General features: G+C 40.3%; 7 protein-coding genes across 7 annotated transcripts; 4 read left to right on the top strand and 3 right to left on the bottom strand.

Moving 5' to 3' along the window:
* Positions 1–84: 84 nt before the first annotated feature.
* On the bottom strand, positions 85–668 carry LOC145703273 (uncharacterized). Its single transcript, XM_081780610.1, has 3 exons — positions 433–668; positions 279–394; positions 85–242 (listed from the first exon to the last, which is right to left on the bottom strand). The coding sequence occupies exons 1-3, from the start codon at positions 555–557 to the stop codon at positions 115–117; spliced, it is 369 nt and encodes a 122-aa protein (XP_081636736.1). The 5' UTR covers positions 558–668; the 3' UTR covers positions 85–114.
* Positions 669–1950: 1282 nt separating this feature from the next.
* On the top strand, positions 1951–4102 carry LOC145705373 (transcriptional enhancer factor TEF-5-like). Its single transcript, XM_081782841.1, has 9 exons — positions 1951–2001; positions 2077–2236; positions 2670–2752; positions 2825–2952; positions 3058–3292; positions 3373–3528; positions 3575–3664; positions 3728–3904; positions 3949–4102. Exons 1-9 carry the CDS (start codon positions 1951–1953, stop codon positions 4066–4068), a joined length of 1200 nt encoding a protein of 399 aa, XP_081638967.1. The 3' UTR covers positions 4069–4102.
* Positions 4103–4109: 7 nt separating this feature from the next.
* On the bottom strand, positions 4110–6196 carry LOC145704097 (uncharacterized). The gene is made up of 5 exons (XM_081781532.1): positions 5306–6196; positions 5101–5240; positions 4654–5060; positions 4371–4609; positions 4110–4328 (listed from the first exon to the last, which is right to left on the bottom strand). The coding sequence occupies exons 1-5, from the start codon at positions 5535–5537 to the stop codon at positions 4192–4194; spliced, it is 1155 nt and encodes a 384-aa protein (XP_081637658.1). The 5' UTR covers positions 5538–6196; the 3' UTR covers positions 4110–4191.
* A 326-nt stretch (positions 6197–6522) lies between these two features.
* On the bottom strand, positions 6523–7497 carry LOC145704486 (uncharacterized). Its single transcript, XM_081781938.1, has 4 exons — positions 7388–7497; positions 7243–7345; positions 6689–7202; positions 6523–6649 (listed from the first exon to the last, which is right to left on the bottom strand). The coding sequence occupies exons 2-4, from the start codon at positions 7314–7316 to the stop codon at positions 6572–6574; spliced, it is 666 nt and encodes a 221-aa protein (XP_081638064.1). The 5' UTR covers positions 7317–7345; positions 7388–7497; the 3' UTR covers positions 6523–6571.
* A 1699-nt stretch (positions 7498–9196) lies between these two features.
* On the top strand, positions 9197–11576 carry LOC145701187 (thioredoxin domain-containing protein 3 homolog). The gene is made up of 11 exons (XM_081778414.1): positions 9197–9350; positions 9413–9635; positions 9676–9957; positions 10000–10196; positions 10239–10486; positions 10530–10681; positions 10722–10934; positions 10977–11051; positions 11115–11242; positions 11295–11386; positions 11427–11576. The coding sequence occupies exons 1-11, from the start codon at positions 9235–9237 to the stop codon at positions 11486–11488; spliced, it is 1788 nt and encodes a 595-aa protein (XP_081634540.1). The 5' UTR covers positions 9197–9234; the 3' UTR covers positions 11489–11576.
* A 1852-nt stretch (positions 11577–13428) lies between these two features.
* LOC145701027 (TGF-beta receptor type-2-like) lies at positions 13429–15488 on the top strand. Its single transcript, XM_081778257.1, has 8 exons — positions 13429–13651; positions 13693–13811; positions 13896–14351; positions 14393–14787; positions 14832–14946; positions 14990–15142; positions 15184–15348; positions 15393–15488. Exons 4-8 carry the CDS (start codon positions 14686–14688, stop codon positions 15461–15463), a joined length of 606 nt encoding a protein of 201 aa, XP_081634383.1. The 5' UTR covers positions 13429–13651; positions 13693–13811; positions 13896–14351; positions 14393–14685; the 3' UTR covers positions 15464–15488.
* Positions 15489–17666: 2178 nt separating this feature from the next.
* LOC145703123 (multifunctional procollagen lysine hydroxylase and glycosyltransferase LH3-like) lies at positions 17667–20663 on the top strand. The gene is made up of 4 exons (XM_081780437.1): positions 17667–18255; positions 18301–18721; positions 18795–19242; positions 19640–20663. Exons 1-4 carry the CDS (start codon positions 17842–17844, stop codon positions 20589–20591), a joined length of 2235 nt encoding a protein of 744 aa, XP_081636563.1. The 5' UTR covers positions 17667–17841; the 3' UTR covers positions 20592–20663.
* The last annotated feature ends 205 nt before the right edge of the window (positions 20664–20868 follow it).

Raw genomic sequence — 20868 nt, 5'->3', positions numbered from 1 at the left:
AATAGAAGATCGTCGAAGAAATTAAGCCGGGATTGAAGCTCGTGATTGACTTTGATTTGGCCATCGTCGTGTGCTTGTAATTCTTTATCTTCGGCTGATGATAGGAATAACATTTCATATATAAAAGTATATCTTCGCCGGTCCTTCATTGTGTTGAGCAACTCTGCAGCGTCTTATGTTCATCAAATGAGATCTGAGCTCGGTGTATCTTCTTCGGTACTCCTTCCTGATCCCATTCGTATCTTATTGTAGCAGTTAATCTTTACTGCATGTCGTACCTTTCATATCCAAGATAACTTTCTCGATTTGAAACAGTAAATCTGTCAAATTTCGCTGAATAATATCGTCTGTGTAAGTGTTTTCATCAAGAATATCTGTCTCGAGGAGAATTGATCTAAAAATATTTCTTCGAAGGAAGTCTCCTTTTCCTACCTCAATCGAATAATTTGGTTTGAAAGGTACTCGTATTCTTGTCTGAGCGTTATTCCCGGTCCACACGGAGGCCTGTGAGATTTACAGTCAGAAGTTCTGATCGCATAACTAAAACTTGGATCCATCGTTTTTTTCGAAATTATTTTTTCTCTAATTGAAATTGAAGCTGAATGCTCTTCAGTTTGCAACTTGTGGCCACGAATGGTCAAAGGTTGAAATTCTTTATATAGCTCACTTCCTTATTTGGATTATTAATTTGAACATCTTTCAAAGAGAGACTTTTTATCTCCTCAAATTAATTGATATAAATAAAAGATTCGATAGATAAATTGATGAACCGATGTTTACGAATGTAATTTTGACTACCGTCAAATTTTTGGGAGAATTGACTATGATTGTGGTTTTTTCCTGCGAAGCTGCAAGGAATCCCGTTGGCTTTCCAATTCCCGCCGCGATGTCGGATGTTGCCTTCACAGATCGAGCAAATTGCTGAAGTTGCTGAATCAGATCAAAGCGCCGCCTTCATCAGCCGCCTGATAATCCTCCTCTTTTACCCCATCAAAACTATTCACTCCCGCAGTTACTCAGAGCTTCGCACCGACGAAGCAGCAAAAACCAAATTTAAAAACCGACAGAGATTCTTGCAAAAATGATGTTGCAGGGGGCTTTTTACAACAGATTTGATCCTACAGATTTATTCACGAGAGGTATGAACATGATTACGTCTAAAATGAGATTTTCGGAAGCTGGTTGATAGTTTTGAAACTTTTCTATGAAAAAATTCATTAACAAATTTAGGAATTTTTTACGGGGACGCTCGTCTAAATTACCAAAGATTTTTGGTAATGCATTACCAAAAATTGGTAATTCATTACTAAATTTTTTCAACAATTGCAATTTTTTTGCTCAATAAATACCACGTACGTAAATCACTTCAAAATGTATCCTACCAGACAGGCGCGGAGCGCACACAGGCTGTCTGACCTAGGAAAATCGGCCATTTTTGGGAAGTTTGGTAATGCATTACCAAAAATTGGTAATGCATTACCAAAAATTGGTAATGGATTACCAAAATTGGTAATGCATTACCAATTGGTAATTTTGACGAGCGTTTCCCATTTTTTAATAGAAAACAATTTTATTATTAAAAAATATCTTTTCAAAATTTGATGGTGCCAAAAGACACCTGGAAAGATCTGAAAGTCAAGGATTTTTTTCTATTTCTAAACTTGATCAAAGCAGACAGGTTCGTTTTTGCCTGGCTGCTTCGGTTTACTAATTGTTGAAAAGGCCCGTCCCGCCCCTCTTGCATGTTCACTGGGCCAGTACGCTTTTTCGTACCTGGCGCCAGAGCTTGATTTTTTTGCGTGGCGGCGCTGTTTCCCTCTTATCAATCTAGAGATAGGTACCATTTTAGTAATAACCAAGTTGAAATTCTTCGGTTGCAAAGAGAAAAAAAAATTTCTAGGCTTTGAACGAGTTCCACAGAGATTTACTGGCAAATATAACAGTCACAGTATGAGTGCTGATTTGAAGAATAAGGACGACGATAACGGAATGGCTCAGAAAGTACTACATTTATAATTGATTTCTCACCATCTGCTTTCTATGAGATTCTAAATTGTTCCTCAATTTTAGCACTAGAATTTTATTCTTGAAGCAGAAAGTTTATTTCTGAGCCATTTAGAAGAGGATGAGGGAGTCTGGGCCCCAGATATCGAAAACGCTTTCCAAGACGCTCTACGAATCTACCCACCATGCGGTCGAAGAAAAATCATACTTTCTGATGAAGGAAAGATGTACGGTAAGTTTTGATAATTAAAAAATGAGTGACTGTTTGCGCAACGAAAAGTCCGGGGCAGGTACTTGGCGGGGAGGGTCGGAATGTTCCCGGAATGGCACAGGAATTCGTTAAGAGTGTGGTGCTACATTCCTTGCACCACCGCAATCGCCAGCGAACCCCTCCGCAATTTCGCTTCAAACGGACGCTCCGCTTTGGACTAAACCCCGTTCAACCTTTTTTCTTTCTTTCCGAACTTCATACAGTACCAAAGTACATTTTATATTTCCAAAACAAATCGGATAATTAGCCAATCTCAGAAGATCGCCGATTTCGTAAACAGCGAAAATCAGCGGCGCGTGTTCGTGTCAGTAATCAATCAAAGATTTGGAATCTCTGTTTGACACGGAAACCGTAAACAACTTTTTCACACCCAAACTAACCATCGATTTTTTAGGTCGAAATGAGCTTATCGCGAGATATATTTACATGACAACTGGGAAACGACGGACAAGAAAGCAGGTTTCTTCTCACATACAGGTAAAATCTAAAGACATTTGGAAACAAAAAATGAATTTGTTGAAAGACCGATTGCTCAAGTTTCTTTTCAAGGTGCTTCATCGGAGACAACTTCGGGAGCAACACGCGGGACTTAAAAACTCTTCCGGAATCACAAACGCATTCAACTGGGGCAACCTAGCCGGTTATCCTTTTGTATGGCCGAAGCATCCTTCCAACGAGTAAGTATAATTCCATCTCATTTGCATGCACCGGAGCCGCTACAAATGATCCCGTTTGTTTTACAAATTGCATTCTTTCCATTCAATCAACATTTCTTTTCCTAGCGTTGGAGGCTTGAAATACCCGCCGAATCTGGCCGACTATGGGATGCTGGGAGCTCAGACGCCGCCGTCCCGGAAAATTGGCTCTTCCCGTCTCAAGATTGGCGAAATTAAAATGATGACATCGAAATTTGGTGAAAATGAGATGGAGTTTGGTGGCGAACAAACCAAGGATCACGTGCTGCTAAATTTCGACGCGAATGTTCTTCCTGAACAATTGGAATCGGTTGAGTTGAAGGTATAAATAAGCATAATTGCATCATGAACAGAAATCATTCTCAAACACCCAGGCTTTTTTTTTTATTAAAATTGCTTCAGATCGTCTCCGATTTGCTTCCCGAAACCAACCCCAAAGAAGCTCTGGACAAGTTGTACCTTGAAGCAACTCCTGATAGCATGTTCCTGATCAAATTCTGGGCTGACCTAGAACTTCCACCTGCTCAAAAAGACTCCCGCAAATTCAAATTCCTCAAAGTACAAATATCTAAACAAGCATTTTTTTCTTAATACTAATTTGTAGCACTTTGAATCCCCTGAGCTGTGTTTGCAAACTCTTCAAGTCACAACAAAAGTCTGGTCACATGAGAAATTGATGCTTAGAAAGACAGAGGTAAACTATTTCATTTTATTTTCTTATCAGCGGAATATGAATTTGATTAAAACTTGTTCGTAGTTGATGATGGGAAGACCAGAAGGAACAGCCAATGCATTCAAAAATGACTCTACTTCCGTCTGCGCATTTCTCAAGAAGTTTATGGAAAGAGTTCTGACTCTCCCCGATCAGACATCAAAGAAAAACGTACTTGAGGACTTATGGGTTTTGATGACAGTGCGCGATACAAAATCACAGGTAATCACAATGAAAACATAGAAGAGAATCTATATCCTCTTTAGGAACTGATCCTGACGCTTTGCCTCTGCTTTGATGTCTCGCAGACAGGCCACACTGGAACGACCATGTACCAGATCAAAGACATGAACCACTTGAAACAAGAACTTCCCGATATGCACTGAAAAGAACCTTCCCGAGAATAAAAAAATAACGACTCATCAAATACTGCTTGCGTGTATTTATTCTTTTTGGCACCATTTTCTGAAGAAGTAGCAGAGCTATAAGTTTGTGTTATACTAAATAAGCTAGTCTAGTGAAGTGAAATTTTCTCCGTAGCCAAACATTTCCATCTCTTCTGATTTTAGAGCAAGGAGAGCTTGGTATTGCTCGGGAGTTAGTCGATCCAGGACCTCTTGATACTCGAGTCCGATACTCTTGTTCTCTATAATTGAGCTTGAGATAAATGAAAATATGGTTGAATTACCGGTAGATCCAGCAGCTTCCTTGGCCTTATCGACCATTTGCTCCCAGACTCCGTGTTTTCTGAGGACGAATTGGAAGTCTTCCGCAAAAGTCTCAACCTTGATAATGTACTTGTATGGGATCCCACAGGGGTGGCATGCTCTTTTGTACGAATGGAAGTGAATGTCGAAATCGAAATAGTCGTCAACAAAGAAGTTGTTTTCAAGGATAACGTCTACCCAGTCTTCGAACGGGGTCATCCTTAATTTTTGCTAGATATTGAGTAATCATAGCTTCATTGGTACCTGATGGTTTCGGTATGCTTTGGACTGTAAGGTGGATGCTGATTTCGTTGATAGATACTCTGAAGTCGACTTATGACTGTTTTAGAGTATCGAACTCGATCGGCATTTCGGCAGTTTTCATTGCACAAAATATTATTCCAGCCAGAAACAAGCCTCGACAGCGGATGGCGAACTTGAAGAAACAGGAGCTCTGGCTTCTTTGAAGCCAATTCTCGCCCCCAATTCATTCGATGCCTGTTGCCTTGAGTTTGGAAAGAATCGAATTTTCTGCTCTTATCATCCGGCGAAGTATTCCACCACCATTTATTCCAGGTTGTGCTGCCAGTTTTTGGAGGGATGCAACCATAGACATCCACGTTGTATTCGTGCATTATGTGATTCAGGAGCATATTTTCTCTTGGTTTGTCCTTAAAAGGATTGAATGCAAAAATGTCAATGATTTTTTACCTTGAAGGTCGGAAGTTGTCTAATTTGATCAAAAGTTTCGACCGGCTCAATGCCATTTTTTCTGCAGGTTGAAGAGAGTAACTCGCGTCGTTTGAGAAACCTTTTTTCGATTCTTTCCATGGCTTCATCTGTCAGAAGTCCTAGGAATTAATTATTGTCAAACGCATTCAAACGGAAAATGATCGGCGAAGTTCAAGATTTTTACCATTTTCAAATGAGCTTTTCTCTTCATTTACGACTTTTTCATTTGTTTCCTCGATAACTGGTGGTTCTTCTTGATTCTCTATTTCAAATATTTCTGGCTCTTTGTCTCTTCTCTTGACCAATTTGGCTTCTTCGTTTTCATCAACGAATTCGTGGTGATTTAACAATATGAAATAGAACCAAATCGTGAAGATAAGGAAGCATGCAGTAGGTACAATTTTCCAACGAGGCATCACGAGGTTTTCATAAGATTATTTGTAGGTGATTAGTTTTGGAAGGTCCAGCGCGATTTCTCCCTATGTTCCCGTGGTGTTGCCTGCGGGGCAGTCAATTCTACGTTACTGAGCTTTCTCTTGAATGGTTTTTTTGTGAAAAAACGAGAAACACTTCCGTTTTGTGTTCTCTCAACGTCCTTTATTTGGTTGAACTTTTTCGTATTGTTCTATTACTCGATAAGGAAGTGCAAAGCCGTTCCTTTGAAATCTGACTTGTTGAAGAATTGGAATTTTCGATTTTCTTTTTCACCCTCTAAATATGCACCCTGTTATCGATTGCCAATGATTTCTCCAGCGGTCAATTTCAAGCAACAGCGGGAATTCTCGCTCTCTCGTCAGTTTCTTATTTTCACGCCTCTCGCTGTCTTCGGGTTTTAGGAAAGACAATTGCAGGAGCTGTAAAAATTCATGAGCACAAAGGCCAATTTGACTATTAATTCTCTCTGATTTCCGCTTGAAATTCCGCCGCTCAGGTCTGCGACAGAGACCTGTGGATTGAAAATTGTTAGAAAGCTGTATCCTTTTGTTAGGCTTAATTTCTCGATGAGCCCTTATTGTACTCAAAAAGGGCGCTCAACGTCGCTACTTGAGTTGATTCGCTAGCAGAGCTCTTTTTCTCTCCAAATGATACGTGCAAATGATATTTAGACCCCTGATACGTGGATTAGATATAAATTCATTTAGCAGATCATTCAAACGCAATAGAGGCAAATAACATCTTTAAATTTCTCACCCTGAGTTGATTTTTGCGGGAAAGTCTTAGTTTATTTTGTCTATCTCTTTTTCTTAGTTGTTTCTTTTAAATGCAAGACATAAAAAAGGTATTCAAATTAAACCCAAACACTCTAGAGATGAAGTGGATGAGAAAATTGGTTACAGAATTGATACCGTCAATTTTTGCTCTCTCGTGGTGTTTATCAGCATGAGAATACACATTAAAGTTGCGATGAGAACAGAAACTATTTATTTCAATGTTTTTGCATGTTCAGCGATCAAAAAAATCTTCCATTGCATTTATCGCCTTCTTGGCAATATGCGTAGCAATAGCTCCAACCAGGCAAGCAATTGAACTAAAGTAACATCATTCAAAGTATCAATATTCAGTTTACCGGAGAGGGATCACCCCAAGATACAATTCTGCGCTCTGCTGAGGAGAGATGCGCAATCGTTCCGTCCTTTTTTCTTGCGTATCCCCAAGATTCTGTCACTCCACATTCTCTATGCTCCGTAGTGATGCTTTCAACGATACTAGAATCGTTCAAAATCACACAATTTTCATTTCCCTCGACGCTTTCGAGAACTCCAGCATCGTTTACAAGTACTTCTTGGCAGACAAAACAACTTTCAGGCGGTGATTTTTCTTCATTTTCTTTGTTTTTCGATGCGAAATTCTCTTCATCAAACAATTCTGTGGCTGGAAAAGCTTCCAAAATTTCCCAGCCGCTGATGTTGTTGCAATAATTTTCTGCACATGGAACCTGTCTTCTATCAAACGCACTTTCGCCAGTAGCCACAAGGTCGTAATTACTGTATCGATCAATAACTTCATCTTGGGAGTAGAAATAGTTTGAGCGGGTGCGCTCCAGATTCCAAACTTCGTACCAGTTGTTTCGATATAGCACGCTTTAATCATTAATTATTGCTTTACTAAGATTAAACAGACCTTTGACGATCCATTTGAGTCGCGCAATTGTAGTCAACTATTGGTAGAGCGATAGAATCTTCTGTGATTTCCATGCAGTCAGTATTTTGAACAAGCTCGTCACCTGAAAACATTGGGTTGAAATTCAGATTAAAGTTGAGCCAACCTGAAAAAGTAGCTTTGCAAACATGACACCACTGTAGCTGCCGATTTGAAGTCTCTTTCTTTAGGTCAAAATGTTTTTGCTCGCCTTGGATAGGAGTTTTCTTTTGATGGATATCAATGATATCATGGGTGGAAAAAATATAAATTTAACGAAATTACAAAATCTTTTCTCTCTAAATATTTTCAAACTTTGAATAGAGGTCTTGAAAGAACAGGCCAAGCTTCATATTCTCCGAGGAAAAAAATTGAAATTTAAAAGTTCTAGAGCTGTCTAAGGGCAATTGAAGTACATTTCTACTGACGGCTCTAGCGTAAAAAATATTCAATGTAACATCATAATTTTGACGGAAATATATTCTTGGGCATCTGAAGTAAGACGCCAGCTATTTTTTATTTCATTTTGATAACGCGATTCTGCTCTTATCAGCGATCAAAGTCAGACGAAAATTTTGATGAGACGGGGAGCGCGGCAGTGACAATGCGGCATGGTGACGCTGTGGCGCACCCTACCCACGCACGAATGAAAATCTCGTTCAAGCATTTTCCTGTCAAGCGTCAGGTTAGGGTGGGCAACAGCGCCACTACGCTGTCTAGTCACCGCCGCGCTCATCGCCACATCGAATTTTTCACCTAACTTTGATTGCTGATAAACCGGTGATAAACTGATCAGAATGGACAAAAAAATAGCTGGCGCCCTAGTTCAGAGTCTCGAGAATATATTTCCGTCAAAAATTGGAGTCCCTAATGGGTACTTTTTGCACAATCGCTGTCAGCAGAAAATTACTTCAATTGCTTCTAGACGGCAAAAAAACTTTTCGATTTTTGATCTTTTTCTTGGAAAATATAGAACTGGACCTACTCTATCAGCTTATCCAGTCAGATTTTGAAAATGTTCACGGAGAAAAGATTTTGTAATTTCGTGAAATTTATATTTATTTCACCCCATATCATGGAGAACTATTTTAGGTATTGTTGTTTTTGAACGCGGAAATCGTCCATCATCAGGGTATCCATCGTAGCCAGAGTGGTTGCATAAGTCATCCTCGCAATCAAACACGCATAAGCTATCATCCATCGAGCAAGTCTTCAATAGAAAATCGTTGTCAACTTCGAATTTTGAGGTCACTCTCAGAGTCATCTTAACATCCCATCGGTGGACGCTGTTTTTCATATCGTGGTACGGAACTTCTGAGTAAGGAATATCAAAAATACTTCGTCGGATTTCGATTGTTCCGCACGTTTCTCCAAAGCCAGTTTCAGTTCTTTCATTTGTTGTTTCGCAGTTTTCGCCAAAAAGATGCATTTCTCCTGTGCCAGCATTTTCCAAAGAAATCCAATTGCACAAGTAACACTCCACTAGTTCGGCAGTTTCATTAGTAGTCACAAGTCGACCATGATCGTATAAATCTAAAGCTTCCTTTTGCAGAAACTTTTGCCACACTTCAAGTGTATCCAGAGTAATCGAAAAGACGCAAGGGAGAAGTAGAATTTCTCTCATTTGAAGCGTTACTCCTTGACATCGGCCATATTTAATATTCCCACCGTTACTGAAAAATGAATTTGGCGTTATAAACTTTACAAAACTACGGCATCTTACTTGTCTGCTTTCAATGTTCTTCAACCGTATTTAATAAATCATGAAAATAAACAAAACATATAGAGAATGTTAATAATTTTGATTTTCAATGAATCAATAATCATTGTTATCAAAATTGACCATTTTTTGCATGCTGTCTCCTAAAAATGATTTTTTTTTTTCGAGCTACGAGCGAGGGTCGTCATGGCTACAGATAGAAAAGTGAGTAAACGGTCGAGGAGATTCCAAAAGGAAAATTTCCGCCCTGAAAAATGTCGAGAAAGAAAGAGATTGTTCTTCAAGAGGAACTCACGAATCAAGAAGAATGGGATGCATTTCTTGGCAAACCTGGATTGACTGTCATTGATTGTTTTCAAAACTGGTGTGGGCAGCGGTTTAAAAATATGATTTTTTCTCGAGGAATGAGTTAATTTTCGAAACCTATAAAAGACCATGCAAAGGAATGGCCGGCCTCTTTCAGCGACTCAAAGTCGAGTTTAGCAGTCCATTGCTTCATTTTGCCACTGCGGAGTGCGAATCCATAGACTCTTTGGAGAATTACCGAGGAAATTGCGAGCCTTGCTTTCATTTTTACGGCGGTGGAGAGCTCGTGGCTCTGATTAGAGGATGCAACGCGCCAGTTGTCGAGAGAAAGATTCGGGAAATGCATCAGGTTTTGATTTTCACTCTGCAGTTTTTTTATTTCGTTCAAGATTGAAACAGCAGTAGCAGCAGGAGAAGCAGAACGAACCGTCATTGTTGATCCAGCTCTTGCCGTCGATTCTGAAGACAATGAAGGCTTGCTCTCATCTGAAAATGAAAATTCTACTGTTCAGTCGATGAAGAAAATCGTCACTGTCGGCATTTTGAAACCAGACGTCGTTAGTGACCAGAACAAGACCGGAAAGATTCTGGACATGATCGAGCAAAATGGAATTGAAATCGTCGCAGATGAGGAGAAAATTTTGAATGCTGATGATGTTGCCTCTCTTTATGTGAGTCTTTTTTTCTTGATATCGAGTAATAATTTGTTTTAGCCGCAAAAAGTAGATACAGAAGTTTATGACGAACTGGTATCCTTCATGACTTCCGGGCCTATTCGCGTTCTTGGGCTGACTAAGGGAGATACGGGCGATGGAGTTGTTGATCTCTGGCGAACCATCATCGGGCCTTTCGAACCAGAAGAGGCCAAGTCAACAAGTCCTGAATCTATCCGAGCTATGTTTGGATCAAGGTACATAAAATCTGCATAATTACAAATCATTTTAATTTTCAGTGGTATTTCCAATGCCGTTCACGGTAGTTCCTCGACTGACGAAGCTGCTCGTGAACTTGCGTTTTTCTTCCCGACATTCAACTACCCCAAGGCTGTGATTCCTCAATCTGTGCAAGAAAAAATGGCAGACTTCCTTCCAGCTGAGGGCGAAGAAGTGTTCCCAGAGCCCAAAGCCGAAACAACAATAACCATTATTCGTCCAGAAGCCGCGAAACTTCACCGGGAGGAAATTTTGAAAGAGATCAAAGGTAAGGCATGATTGAAATCAACGAAGAGAATAGTTTTTTGAAGAAGCTGGCTTTGAAATTGCAAGACAATCCGAAGTTACGTTGACAGAGGAGCAGGTCAAGATGCTTTACGATTCCAAAAAAGATGAAGAGTACTTCGACGAGCTTGTTGCCCAGATGACCGCTGGTCCTTGCCTAGTGCTTTGCTTGGCCAAGGTAGCCGATTTTTTAAAGCTCAATTTCTGATTTTCCAAAGATCGATGCTATCAAAAACTGGCGAGAGTACCTTGGTCCTGCCAAAGGAGCGGCAGAAGAAGCTCCGGAAAGTTTCCGCGCTCGATTCCAATCATCCGAAATTAATCCGATTCACGCAGCCGACTCTCAAGAAAGTGTCCAAGCAGAAAGGTCGATAATCTTTCCAGACGACGAGGATGCCATTGCACTGATCAAGCCTGATGCTTTTGACCAGGTAATGAAGTCAAAGAGTACTGACAAAGAAGCTTTCTTATAGGCCGATGATATTGTGGAACATTTGAAAAAGAGCGGGTTCGAAGTAAAACAGTCAAAAGATGTGACTCTTTCAAAGGTACAAAAAAACAATTTAAGCGCCAACGAAAACAAGCGGGTTCTTCTTAAAAAATACCTTCAGGAAGTCGCGTCTAAAATCTACAACGGAAAGGAAGGCGAAGAGTTCTTCGATAATCTCGTTAATCACATGACGGAAGGCACGTGCAAAGTCCTCGTTCTCGCGGATCGTAATTCTCTCGAAAAATTGAGGTGAGATTAGAAGCAAACTCGCTGACGCAATCGCTAACCCATTTCTTTCTAGAGCTACTGTAGGACCTACTGATCCGGAGGAAGCGAAAAAAGTTGCTGAGGAATCTATCCGGGCGAATTTTGCTAAGTCGATCCTCGAAAACGGTACTGATCTAATCGATTCCGGCTTTATCAAAAATTCTAGCGATTCACACACCCTCCTCGACCGAAAATCTCGACATGTACTACGAACTCTTACTGAGCTAAAACTTCTGTTCGTTTTTCCAGCGCCAAGATACTGTATTTATACATTATGTTCAACCTATATTTTTCTATCAAAACAATAAAGATCGCATAAAAAGATGATCCCGAAGTTTTGGCGACGTTGGGCAATGAGTTTTGCTCATCGATCAAGGGACGGATCACATCCTGAAAATAGACAGCAGGAGAGGAGAGTTTGTGATGCTTCTCTTCCCATCATCAAAACACACATTTATTATTTATGGAAGTCGCTGGCATTGATTGAGCTCCTTGAGAACATTTTGAAAATGTCCTTGTTTCCGGGTCAAAGAAAAATAAAGACACAAATAGAATTGAAGAAACAATCAACCTCTAACATTCTTTATTGGCCAGGCCGAAAGACTATAGGTAAAAGTCTATACATGTGAGACTGATATCCTAACCCTAACCATTGAACCCTTTACCCCGACAAAATCTTCCCACAACTCAAAATTTTTTGAATTTAATGAAGAAACTATTACTAAAGCAGTAAATTTAATATTTATTTCATTCATTCTAAACTAAAAGATCAATATTTGTTTGTCACTATCCCTCCCAATTAATTATTTATCAAAATACAAAAATTCTCTTGATCTCGCCTAATCCTCGTATAAAAAAAAGACGAGCGCCCCCTACTAAGGCCCGCGCGTGCGCCGCGCAAACTGCGGGGGATTTTCGTGAGATTCGCTAAATATATAAAAGTACTGTTCCTGTTGATTTTTCCTCTTTTCGGGCGGATGTTGAGCCTGTCCACGTGACCAGTAATAAAGGAGAAAAGAGGCGGCTCGTTTGTCGAGAAGGTGAGATAACGAGCATCATCAGAGCCTAATTCGACTGAACAAATAAAACGCTCAGAAAAGACAAGTAAAGTAACACGATTAACAGAAATTGCCGAAGAAAAGAAAAGAATAAAACAGAAGAGAAAAAGATAAGAATGAGGTCACACGCCGAGGTGGCATTTATCAGCCTCGCGCTGGGTCTTATCAGTTCTGGAACAGCTGCACATCGAGTAAGTAGACAAAAATGTGGGTTTTATACGAAAATATTGGAACATAGCCAGTTTGATTTTTATATTCTTTACAATTTATTTATTTTATAAAGAACTGAATAAAAACTGGTATTTAGTGCTGCTCCGGTGAATCTTACGCTGTGTGCTCGACTCGAAAAAAAGGGATCTTGGTTGTCAATTTAAATTCATCCCGAAATTGCGTCCCAATTGTCAAAGAGGAGGGGCCCATTCGGCGCTCCTTGAAGTCCTTAGAAAAGATTGAGGATGAATGTGTGACAGTTGGCTTAGTCCTGTCGCGTTTCCGCCCATCCTTTGTCAAGGTTTTCGAAAAGGACGTAATTGAGTAATTCTTCATTATCTTCTTGGCCAGCAAATTTTCGGCCTTTGATCTTTGAACAAAAATTAATTTTCATAAATCAAGTGGGCAATTTTGATGTTTGACTTCGAAAGTTCAAAAAGAGAACGGAATAATGTCTAAGTGACCACTTGTTACTGTGATTTATGACTGTATGAAAAGCCATAAAATTAGGGGTGATGAAGAATCAACACCCTGTCCTTTTCTCTCTGAGCCAAGAAAAAACAAAGTAGATCACCATAAAAGGCTCCTTTTCGTAAAGTTTATTTTTGATAATCTTCGGATTGAATTTGGTCAACCCAAGGGACAGTTTGTAAACAAGTTTGCTCCGAGTCAACGATCTGTTCAAAGCAAAGTGTTTGCTACTGGGCACTTACTTCGCCAGACAACTCAACTGAAATCCAACCTGGTCTTATCAAGGTTCCAAGGACAGGTTACAAAATGATAAGCGATTATTCTTTGCTCTCGTTGATAGAAAGAAATCAACCGAAATAACGACATGAGAAACAATTATATTTATAACGATTTCACCTTCTTTATATTCTGTAAACCTTGAATAGCTTTGCTACATGTCTGGAAGGATCCTACGATCATCGCCAAAAGCTGAAAGGATGCAGTCTTGACCTGGCCCGAGCACAAGCATTCTGTTATTGTCGAGGCGACAAATGCAATAAAGTTATCAACTTCAACAATACTGAAGAGTTTCTGCGACGATACGGTCCAAGATCCGTGGATTATGTCGATTTTTATGAGGCGTCGACCGAGCCCCCTGAATTTGTCTACTCTGGTAAATTGAGAAAAAAATAAAGAAGTTACTTTGTCTTAAAGGATATGATCCGCTCGTCATTCCGAATCCTGGGCTCATGATTGCGGCTGTGCTGATTTCAATGAGCCTTGCCTGTCTTCTGGTGATGATCTGCGCGTACTCTTATTTCCGCATGGCAAAGGTATGTTTGTCGAAAGCGAACAAGCCGCGGATTGACAGTGGAAGCATACCTCGCGAAGAAAGGATTTGACAAGTCTAAATTTAGGCCCTTGGGCTTCATCCCAAACTGATGCGCAAGTACCGCCCCACGGACGAAATCAGGGACCAACAAGTTCAAAATTGCAATACGCAATCAATTCAAGGAATGGAATTTAAACAGCCTGCGATTATTTACGCACCTGAGCGATTAAGGGATCCCATAGTTAACATTTTGACCTTTTAAAAATCTGTTTATTCAATAAAAAAAATATGGCTGAGAAAATTCCGGAAATCAGAAAAACTTCTATCAATTCATTACGAAGAATCCAGCTCACGTGATTCCGGCATTCCGACAACAGTTCTTCACGACTCGTTAGAAGTCAGCACTGCCCATTCTCCGACCTCCTCCAGAACAGCGAGTACAGCTGCGACGTCGCGTTATTACAGTGACAATATCAGATTTGACAGTGTGATCGGCCAAGGTCGGTTTTCCACTGTTTGGAAAGTCAAGTGTTTAAATGAGGTTAGAAGCTTTTGATTGGTTTGAGAAGAGAATGTTTTCAGCCGGGAGATTTCTGTGTGAAAGAATTCAACGCTTCGGAAAGTGCTTCCTGGAGACAAGAGCGATCCGTCTTAGGAAAAGTTCATCATCAGCACTATCTTCAATCAGAGACCTTATTTTATGAATTTTCAAAGCTTCGCCACTTTATCAATCAAAGCACGTGATCCGGCTTCTTTCCTCCGTTGAGCACAAGAGTGAAACTGGCCGCAACTCTCTTTGGCTCGTCTTGCCATTTTACCAAAACGGCGATCTCCAGCAATATTTGAAGAAGACCTCTCCTTGCACTCTTTTGCTGATGGAATTGACGCTCTCCTTGTTGTCTGCAGTGGAGTTTATTCATTCAGAAAAAGATTCTTTTGGATGCCTGCGGATGCCAATGGCTCATCGGGACATAAAGGTACTGTTAGAAATAGGTATGGGTTTTTGATGGTTTGGTTTTAGTCATCAAATATTCTGGTCAATGACTGTGGAAAAAGCGTTATTCTGGCCGACTTTGGTTTATCGATGAGACTATCTCCAGATATGTACAGTACTGCATCGTCTATTGGGCAAGCTGGTATAAACTATGCTGTGCTTTCTAAGACTCTAAAATTTTCAAGGAACGAGTCGTTACATGAGCCCAGAACTACTCGACCGATACTCAGACTTATCAAATCCTGAGAGCTTCAAACAAGTCGATTTATACGCCCTGAGTCTTGTTATTTGGGAAATTTTGAATCGCTCGAAGTTTTCGAATATGCACGAAGCACCAGGTAAAAAATAAATATGAAATCAAGAAGGCAGAATTCTTAAGAATACGCTGCTCCTTATTCTCATCTGGTCTGCGATCAGCCAAGTAAAGAAATCATGCGAACAGTCGTTGTGTCTAAGAATCTCCGACCGAGAATACGACCAAATTGGACCGAAGATGAAATTGGAAAGTTTTTTGTTCAAATGATTGTTGAAATGTGGGAAAAAGGTATGGCTTTTATGCAAAAGCGATGGTGCGAAACCGCTTTTAAGACCCAGAGTCGAGATTGCCCGCTGGAAGTGCACGCCAACGACTTGAGAAATTCTACGCCTCTTATCAATAAACATACTGTCAATTTTTACTTCAATAAATATCTTAATTTCCTTCAAATAAAGCGTTAGTTGATGATTTATTTGGGATGGTAAAGAACGAAAGATGATTGTAAAGAAAGGGAGTCTTCCTATAAGAGCTTATCGCAAGAAAATTAATGCGAGGAGAGGGAGGAAGATTTTGATTGTGCCAGCGTCCGACAAGATGAAACTGATTTCTTCAATGAAGCCGTCGATGTCATCATCATCCTCTGAAAATTTTAGAAATATAGATGAAATTATAGAATAAATAAAATTTCTCTATTTAACTTACCGGCATCATCATTGTTTCTTACTGTCATTTTACGAGTCGATGAACCGTAGTTGTTTTTGCAGCGATCAGCAGGGGTACAGTGCTCTCCTGTGCCGTAACTTTTGCAGCCATTCACTTTGCAAGTGAACGTTACTTTTTGTACGCCACCGTACAAAAGTTGGACTCCACTCCAAACAAATGTGTCTTGCTCTGTTTCAGCTGTAGCAAGACTGAATTCATCGCTGTTGACGAGGAATGAATCCGTGTTGATGCATCCGTTTTCAACCACAGGATAATAGGTATAAAAAAGCTCGTCCTCACTGTTTAATCATTTAAAATATGTTTAACAGAATGCCAAAATTTTATTTTTTTAATTATCATTAATTTTTAAATGTCCCTAGTTACATTCAGGCCACATTGAGCAAGAAAAGGAGAGTAGGCAGATTCTGAAATATGAAGCTAAGAAATAAACAAAAACTAGGGCACCTTGGGAAAACTCCGGAAACGTTAATTCTGGTAATTCTGATAGTGTATCGAAATTGATACGCAACTCCGGGTCATCTCCGATTTTAAGATCTACAGCTTCTCTATTCTTCCAACCAATTTGTGGGAGGTTAGGTCCATAAATACGGCTTTCGAAGCGAGCACCTTCGATAAATAATCGTTTTATAAATTATTTTTGATCAAACCATTGAATCTAGCACGCAAGCCAAAATAAAGCGATGTTTTTGCGAAATCTTGGTCTTTGTCGTATACATTTCTAATGATTGAAAAGGGATCGATCCCGATTTCACTAGTTGTCTTCATTGTACACTGAAGTTGCCACATTCGTCCGTCATATTTCAAATAATCCATGCCGTAGCTCTAAAATAATAAAATATGATCAGCCTCATCGTGTTTATTACATTTATATCCCAAAAATCGTCATATCCGATTCCGAAAATCCAGGTTGTTTGTCCGTCCTGGATGTCTTCTGATCGTTTAAAGATATCGGCGCAACCTGGAGTCGAATCAAATTTAAATTTCTCACTCTGGTTGTAGGGATTAAACTCGCAGGCACAAGTTTCAGTTGTTTTAAAAACATTCTTGACAACATCCGTTGGTCCAAGAGACATGACATCTTCTGAAGTTTGACGGTCGACAATACATACTGCCCGATTATCCTATAATTATTAGGCTTGAGCAGTTTTCAATCGAAAAGGAACACTTGAAAATTGATACTTACAGGACGTCTTAATCCGTCATTGCGCTGCCCTGGAAAATTCGACAGGTAGCTTTCAGCAGGATTGAATGAGAAACTCTCATCAGGAAAGCAAGTGAAATCTACGCCATGCCGTCGAAAGTTCCCCGAATATCCGGTTTCCCCTGATGCTATCGCCTTTAGAAAAAGACAAGAAAAAAGTTTCATTTTCTTGAGTTTTTAAATCGGAATGTTGACGGGAAGATCATTTTTATATACGAAAATCTAAATTCCGAAGTAGACAGCGCCAGATTTGTGTAGGAAGTAAAGAAGAAAGTTGATGCAAATCAACTCGAACAAATTTAATGGTAGAATGCGCAAGAATTGACACTTTATAAGTTATATTTTTATTTTCAGCTTTCATCACATTCAAACCCACTTTTTCCTGTTCATCGAGAGGAAGTCAATTTTCTCACAATTTCGACTGATTTTGAATAGATTTACAAATTACAATAAATTTCTTACGTTAAAACGATGATAAGTACAATATTATTTTTGATAAGCGACTCATCAGTCGTAAGTAGAAAAAATTTACAATTTGGTAATTATGATAAAGCAAGCAGGCGTTTGAAATCTGCCGGGTCAACCAATCAGCTCTTTTGAAATGAGATGAGCTCGAGGGGCCGACTTGAGCTGGCTGTGTTTGCCGAGCTGAGATTGTCGAGAAGGGTGACCCAAAAGTAGGCTCTGGCGGCAATTGACGATCCTCCGTGGCCGGCTTATTTCGCGCACTTGTGAAGTCCCCCGCGCGGCCAATTGACGAATCCCAAATACGGTTGTAAAATCAGATCAAAAAAGAGAGAGAGAACGAGGTCCAAAAAGAGTGAAATAGAAGAAGAAGCAAGAGAATTCTCAAAGCAATGAAAGTTCTAGCGCTGGCTCATTTACTGAGTCAATCGGTGGCGAATGCTAGAGAGCTTCTTGTTGTTACCGTAGCGACGGAAAAAACTGATGGCTATCTTCGCTGGGAAGAATCTGTAAAATACTCTGGTCTGAAAAGCAAAACATTTGGACTCGGAGAAGACTGGCTTGGAGGAGACATCGCAAATGGCCCCGGTGGAGGACACAAGGTCAATCTTCTCAAAAAAGAACTTGCCGAATACGAAGGGAATAAAGACTTGTACTTTCTTTTCACAGATGCTTACGATGTGATCATTACTGGAAAGGAAGAAGAGATCTTTTCAAGATTCGATGAAATCGCGGGAAAAGTTGATTATAAAACGAACGTGCTGATTTCCGCGGAAGATCTTATTTGGCCGGATCGTTCACTCGAGGTAAAAACTAGTTGGCCTCGAATTTTTACGGACTGTAATTTATAGCCAAAGTACCCACTTGTTCTCGGGAAACGTTTCCTCTGCTCTGGCGCAATTTTAGCGCGCGCGGATATCTTCCTCCAGCTCCTCGACTTTCGCTCCATCGGTGACCGCGACGACGACCAGCTATTTTACACCGAAGCCTACATCGACAAAGAACTCAGAGAGAAATACGGAATCGCACTGGATCACAAAGCCGAGTTATTCTTCAATCTCAACGGAGCTCTCGAAGAAGTTGGAATCGATTTCGCCCGAACTGCCGACGGTGACAATCGAGTTGAGAACACAAAGTACCGGACAAAGCCCTTGGTTATTCATGGAAACGGACCGAGCAAAAATGAGCTGAATAGAATTAGTAATTACGTTCCTCAGGGCTGGAGGCCGGATTATGGATGCCCAGCTTGTGACAAAAAATTGAAAGGAACGAGTTCGAGAGCACTTATTTTTGAGACGAATTTCTTTAAAACATTGTCGAAAATTTAGTTTTTGAACTCTCAAAGATGCTACTGATACAAATCGCGACATCGTCCTTGCTTTCATCATCGATGGAATCACTCCTTTTGTGCACAATGCTCTCAAAAGAATTGCCTCGATAGACTACCCAGCAGAAAATACCCATTTACTAATTTACTCCAACACTGCTTGGGCCGATGAACGCGTTGAAACCTTCCTAGAAGCTTTTGGGTCCTCTTACAAGTCAACAAAGTTTATTTCTTCAAAAGAAAATATGAGCAGTATTATGGCGCGAAAATTCGCTCTTCAGTTGACGGAAGACAAATCGGCAGAGTTCGCGTTCTTTGTCGATGGATATGTTCAATTGACGAACGCCGCAGTTGTTGGAGAGCTGATGAAGACTGGACTTGAATTGGTTGCTCCAGGGATGAGTAGATATGGCAAGCTTTGGTCGAATTACTGGGGTGCAGTTGCTTCTGATGGTTATTATTCAAGGTTGGTTTTTTACATGTTGAGTGGAACTATTCCAATGAATTTCCGAACCGAAATGACAGAAATATTATTCCATTCTTCCATATCTTCGTCAATAATCTCTTCAGCGTTGTAAAACATAAAATTGTTCTTTGAAAAGACTGGTTTTCTCGGAGTCATGATTATAATTGTAATTTTCCGATTCTCAAGAGTATTTATATGCGCAATCGAGAGCGCCACAGTCCGATAAGCATCTAATCCCCAAGATCAGCTGAAGATCGAGTTCGATTTAGTTCCAGAAGCATAAAACACCATCAGCTGCATTTCTCAGTTCCGGGCGATCGCGGTTTATTGACCTCTATTTTGGTCTTTCATTTCCATAAATGTCTATTTACTTCACTTTTCTAAATCTTATTTTTAGGAGCGATGATTATCTAGACATTGTTCAAGGCACACGCGTCGGAATCTGGAACATGCCATTTGTAAACGGAGCCTACCTCATGCACAAAAATCTTGCTCTTGACTTGCTTGACATGTTTGCTGGACTCGCTCAATCACCGTGGCGAGGGAATTTCAAGGACCCGGATTTGGACTTTTCTGCGAATCTTCGAACTCTTGGCATTTTCATGCATGTATCGAATCAAGCTTACTGGGGTCGTCTTGTTGACAAGGAGCACCTTCCTGTTGATAGACTTCATCCTGAGCTCTGGCAACCTGAATGGAACAGGCCAGATTGGGAAGAAGACTATCTCGATTCTGATTACTGGAGAGTTCTTGAACCAGAAACGGAAATGGAAGAACCTTGCCCTGATGTTGTTGCTTTCCCATTTTTGACCTCGAAGGGCGGCTTTGATATGATTGAAGAAATGGAACACTACGGAAAGTGGTCTGGTGGCAACGATGCTCACAAAGACGACCGCTTGTCTGGAGGATACGAAAATGTTCCAACAGTTGATATTCACATGAATCAAATCGGTCTTCATGACGAGTGGCTTTACGTTGTCAAGACTTACGCTGCTCCGATGGTTTCCAAGTTTTACACTGGCTACTCTCCCGACAATAAGCCCAACCTCATGTTCGTCGTCCGCTACAAACCGGGCGAGCAAGATCGACTTCGACCTCACCATGATTCTTCAACTTGGACATTTCAAATCGCCCTCAATAGACCAAATGTGGACTTTGAAGGCGGAGGTACCTACTTTACTCGTTACAAGTGCTCGGTCGTTGGAAGCGTGACGGAGGGAGATCAAAGATCGGTCGAGGTCAAGCAGGGAATGGGATTTGCTTTTCCCGGAAGATTGACTCATCAGCATGCTGGATTGCCGACAACGAAGGGCACGAGATATATTCTTGTCAACTTTATGGATTCATGAAAACATGTTCTTTGCAATCATGAAAAATTTATAAATAAATACATGTATTTGCTGCAATAAATTTTGAAATCAAATCAACTGAATTTTTGAATAATTGAAATCTGAAAGAAGCAGGCTCATTATTTTGAAGACAATACCATGGCTCATGAAATTTGGTTTGTAGTTTGGGTTGAACAAGCATTTTTTTAAATTAGAATGATTAACTCTGAGGCCAACCGTTTTTTCGGAGAGTCACGTACCGGTCTCGAGATGAGAATCCAGCCCTGGTGAATAGGCT

Source organism: Oikopleura dioica, chromosome PAR, assembly GCF_907165135.1.
Source record: "Oikopleura dioica chromosome PAR, OKI2018_I68_1.0, whole genome shotgun sequence".
Classification (NCBI taxonomy): domain Eukaryota; kingdom Metazoa; phylum Chordata; class Appendicularia; order Copelata; family Oikopleuridae; genus Oikopleura; species Oikopleura dioica.
Note: the sequence above shows the minus strand (reverse complement) of the source record. Positions and strands in the feature narration are given on the sequence as shown.

Bases quoted from the DNA above. Each gene is read 5' to 3' on its own strand.
- LOC145703273 (XM_081780610.1), bottom strand. From the start codon at position 557: ATGGATCCAAGTTTTAGTTATGCGATCAGAACTTCTGACTGTAAATCT. The intron at 395-432 runs GTAGGAAAAGGA...AAATATTTTTAG, and splicing joins AACCAAATTATTCGATTGAG to ATCAATTCTCCTCGAGACAG. The intron at 243-278 runs GTACGACATGCA...TGCTACAATAAG, and splicing joins AGTTATCTTGGATATGAAAG to ATACGAATGGGATCAGGAAG.
- LOC145705373 (XM_081782841.1), top strand. From the start codon at position 1,951: ATGAGTGCTGATTTGAAGAATAAGGACGACGATAACGGAATGGCTCAG. The intron at 2,753-2,824 runs GTAAAATCTAAA...TTTCTTTTCAAG, and splicing joins AGGTTTCTTCTCACATACAG to GTGCTTCATCGGAGACAACT. The intron at 3,293-3,372 runs GTATAAATAAGC...AAATTGCTTCAG, and splicing joins TGGAATCGGTTGAGTTGAAG to ATCGTCTCCGATTTGCTTCC.
- LOC145704097 (XM_081781532.1), bottom strand. From the start codon at position 5,537: ATGCCTCGTTGGAAAATTGTACCTACTGCATGCTTCCTTATCTTCACG. The intron at 5,061-5,100 runs GTAAAAAATCAT...AATCCTTTTAAG, and splicing joins GACAACTTCCGACCTTCAAG to GACAAACCAAGAGAAAATAT. The intron at 4,610-4,653 runs GTACCAATGAAG...GCAAAAATTAAG, and splicing joins AAGCATACCGAAACCATCAG to GATGACCCCGTTCGAAGACT.
- LOC145704486 (XM_081781938.1), bottom strand. From the start codon at position 7,316: ATGGAAATCACAGAAGATTCTATCGCTCTACCAATAGTTGACTACAAT. The intron at 7,203-7,242 runs GTCTGTTTAATC...TAATGATTAAAG, and splicing joins ACTCAAATGGATCGTCAAAG to CGTGCTATATCGAAACAACT. The intron at 6,650-6,688 runs GTAAACTGAATA...ATGTTACTTTAG, and splicing joins CTTGGGGTGATCCCTCTCCG to TTCAATTGCTTGCCTGGTTG.
- LOC145701187 (XM_081778414.1), top strand. From the start codon at position 9,235: ATGTCGAGAAAGAAAGAGATTGTTCTTCAAGAGGAACTCACGAATCAA. The intron at 10,935-10,976 runs GTAATGAAGTCA...GCTTTCTTATAG, and splicing joins AGCCTGATGCTTTTGACCAG to GCCGATGATATTGTGGAACA. The intron at 11,243-11,294 runs GTGAGATTAGAA...ATTTCTTTCTAG, and splicing joins AATTCTCTCGAAAAATTGAG to AGCTACTGTAGGACCTACTG.
- LOC145701027 (XM_081778257.1), top strand. From the start codon at position 14,686: ATGGAATTGACGCTCTCCTTGTTGTCTGCAGTGGAGTTTATTCATTCA. The intron at 14,947-14,989 runs GTATAAACTATG...AAAATTTTCAAG, and splicing joins ATCGTCTATTGGGCAAGCTG to GAACGAGTCGTTACATGAGC. The intron at 15,143-15,183 runs GTAAAAAATAAA...AGAATTCTTAAG, and splicing joins GAATATGCACGAAGCACCAG to AATACGCTGCTCCTTATTCT.
- LOC145703123 (XM_081780437.1), top strand. From the start codon at position 17,842: ATGAAAGTTCTAGCGCTGGCTCATTTACTGAGTCAATCGGTGGCGAAT. The intron at 18,256-18,300 runs GTAAAAACTAGT...TGTAATTTATAG, and splicing joins GGCCGGATCGTTCACTCGAG to CCAAAGTACCCACTTGTTCT. The intron at 18,722-18,794 runs GTTCGAGAGCAC...GAACTCTCAAAG, and splicing joins CAAAAAATTGAAAGGAACGA to ATGCTACTGATACAAATCGC.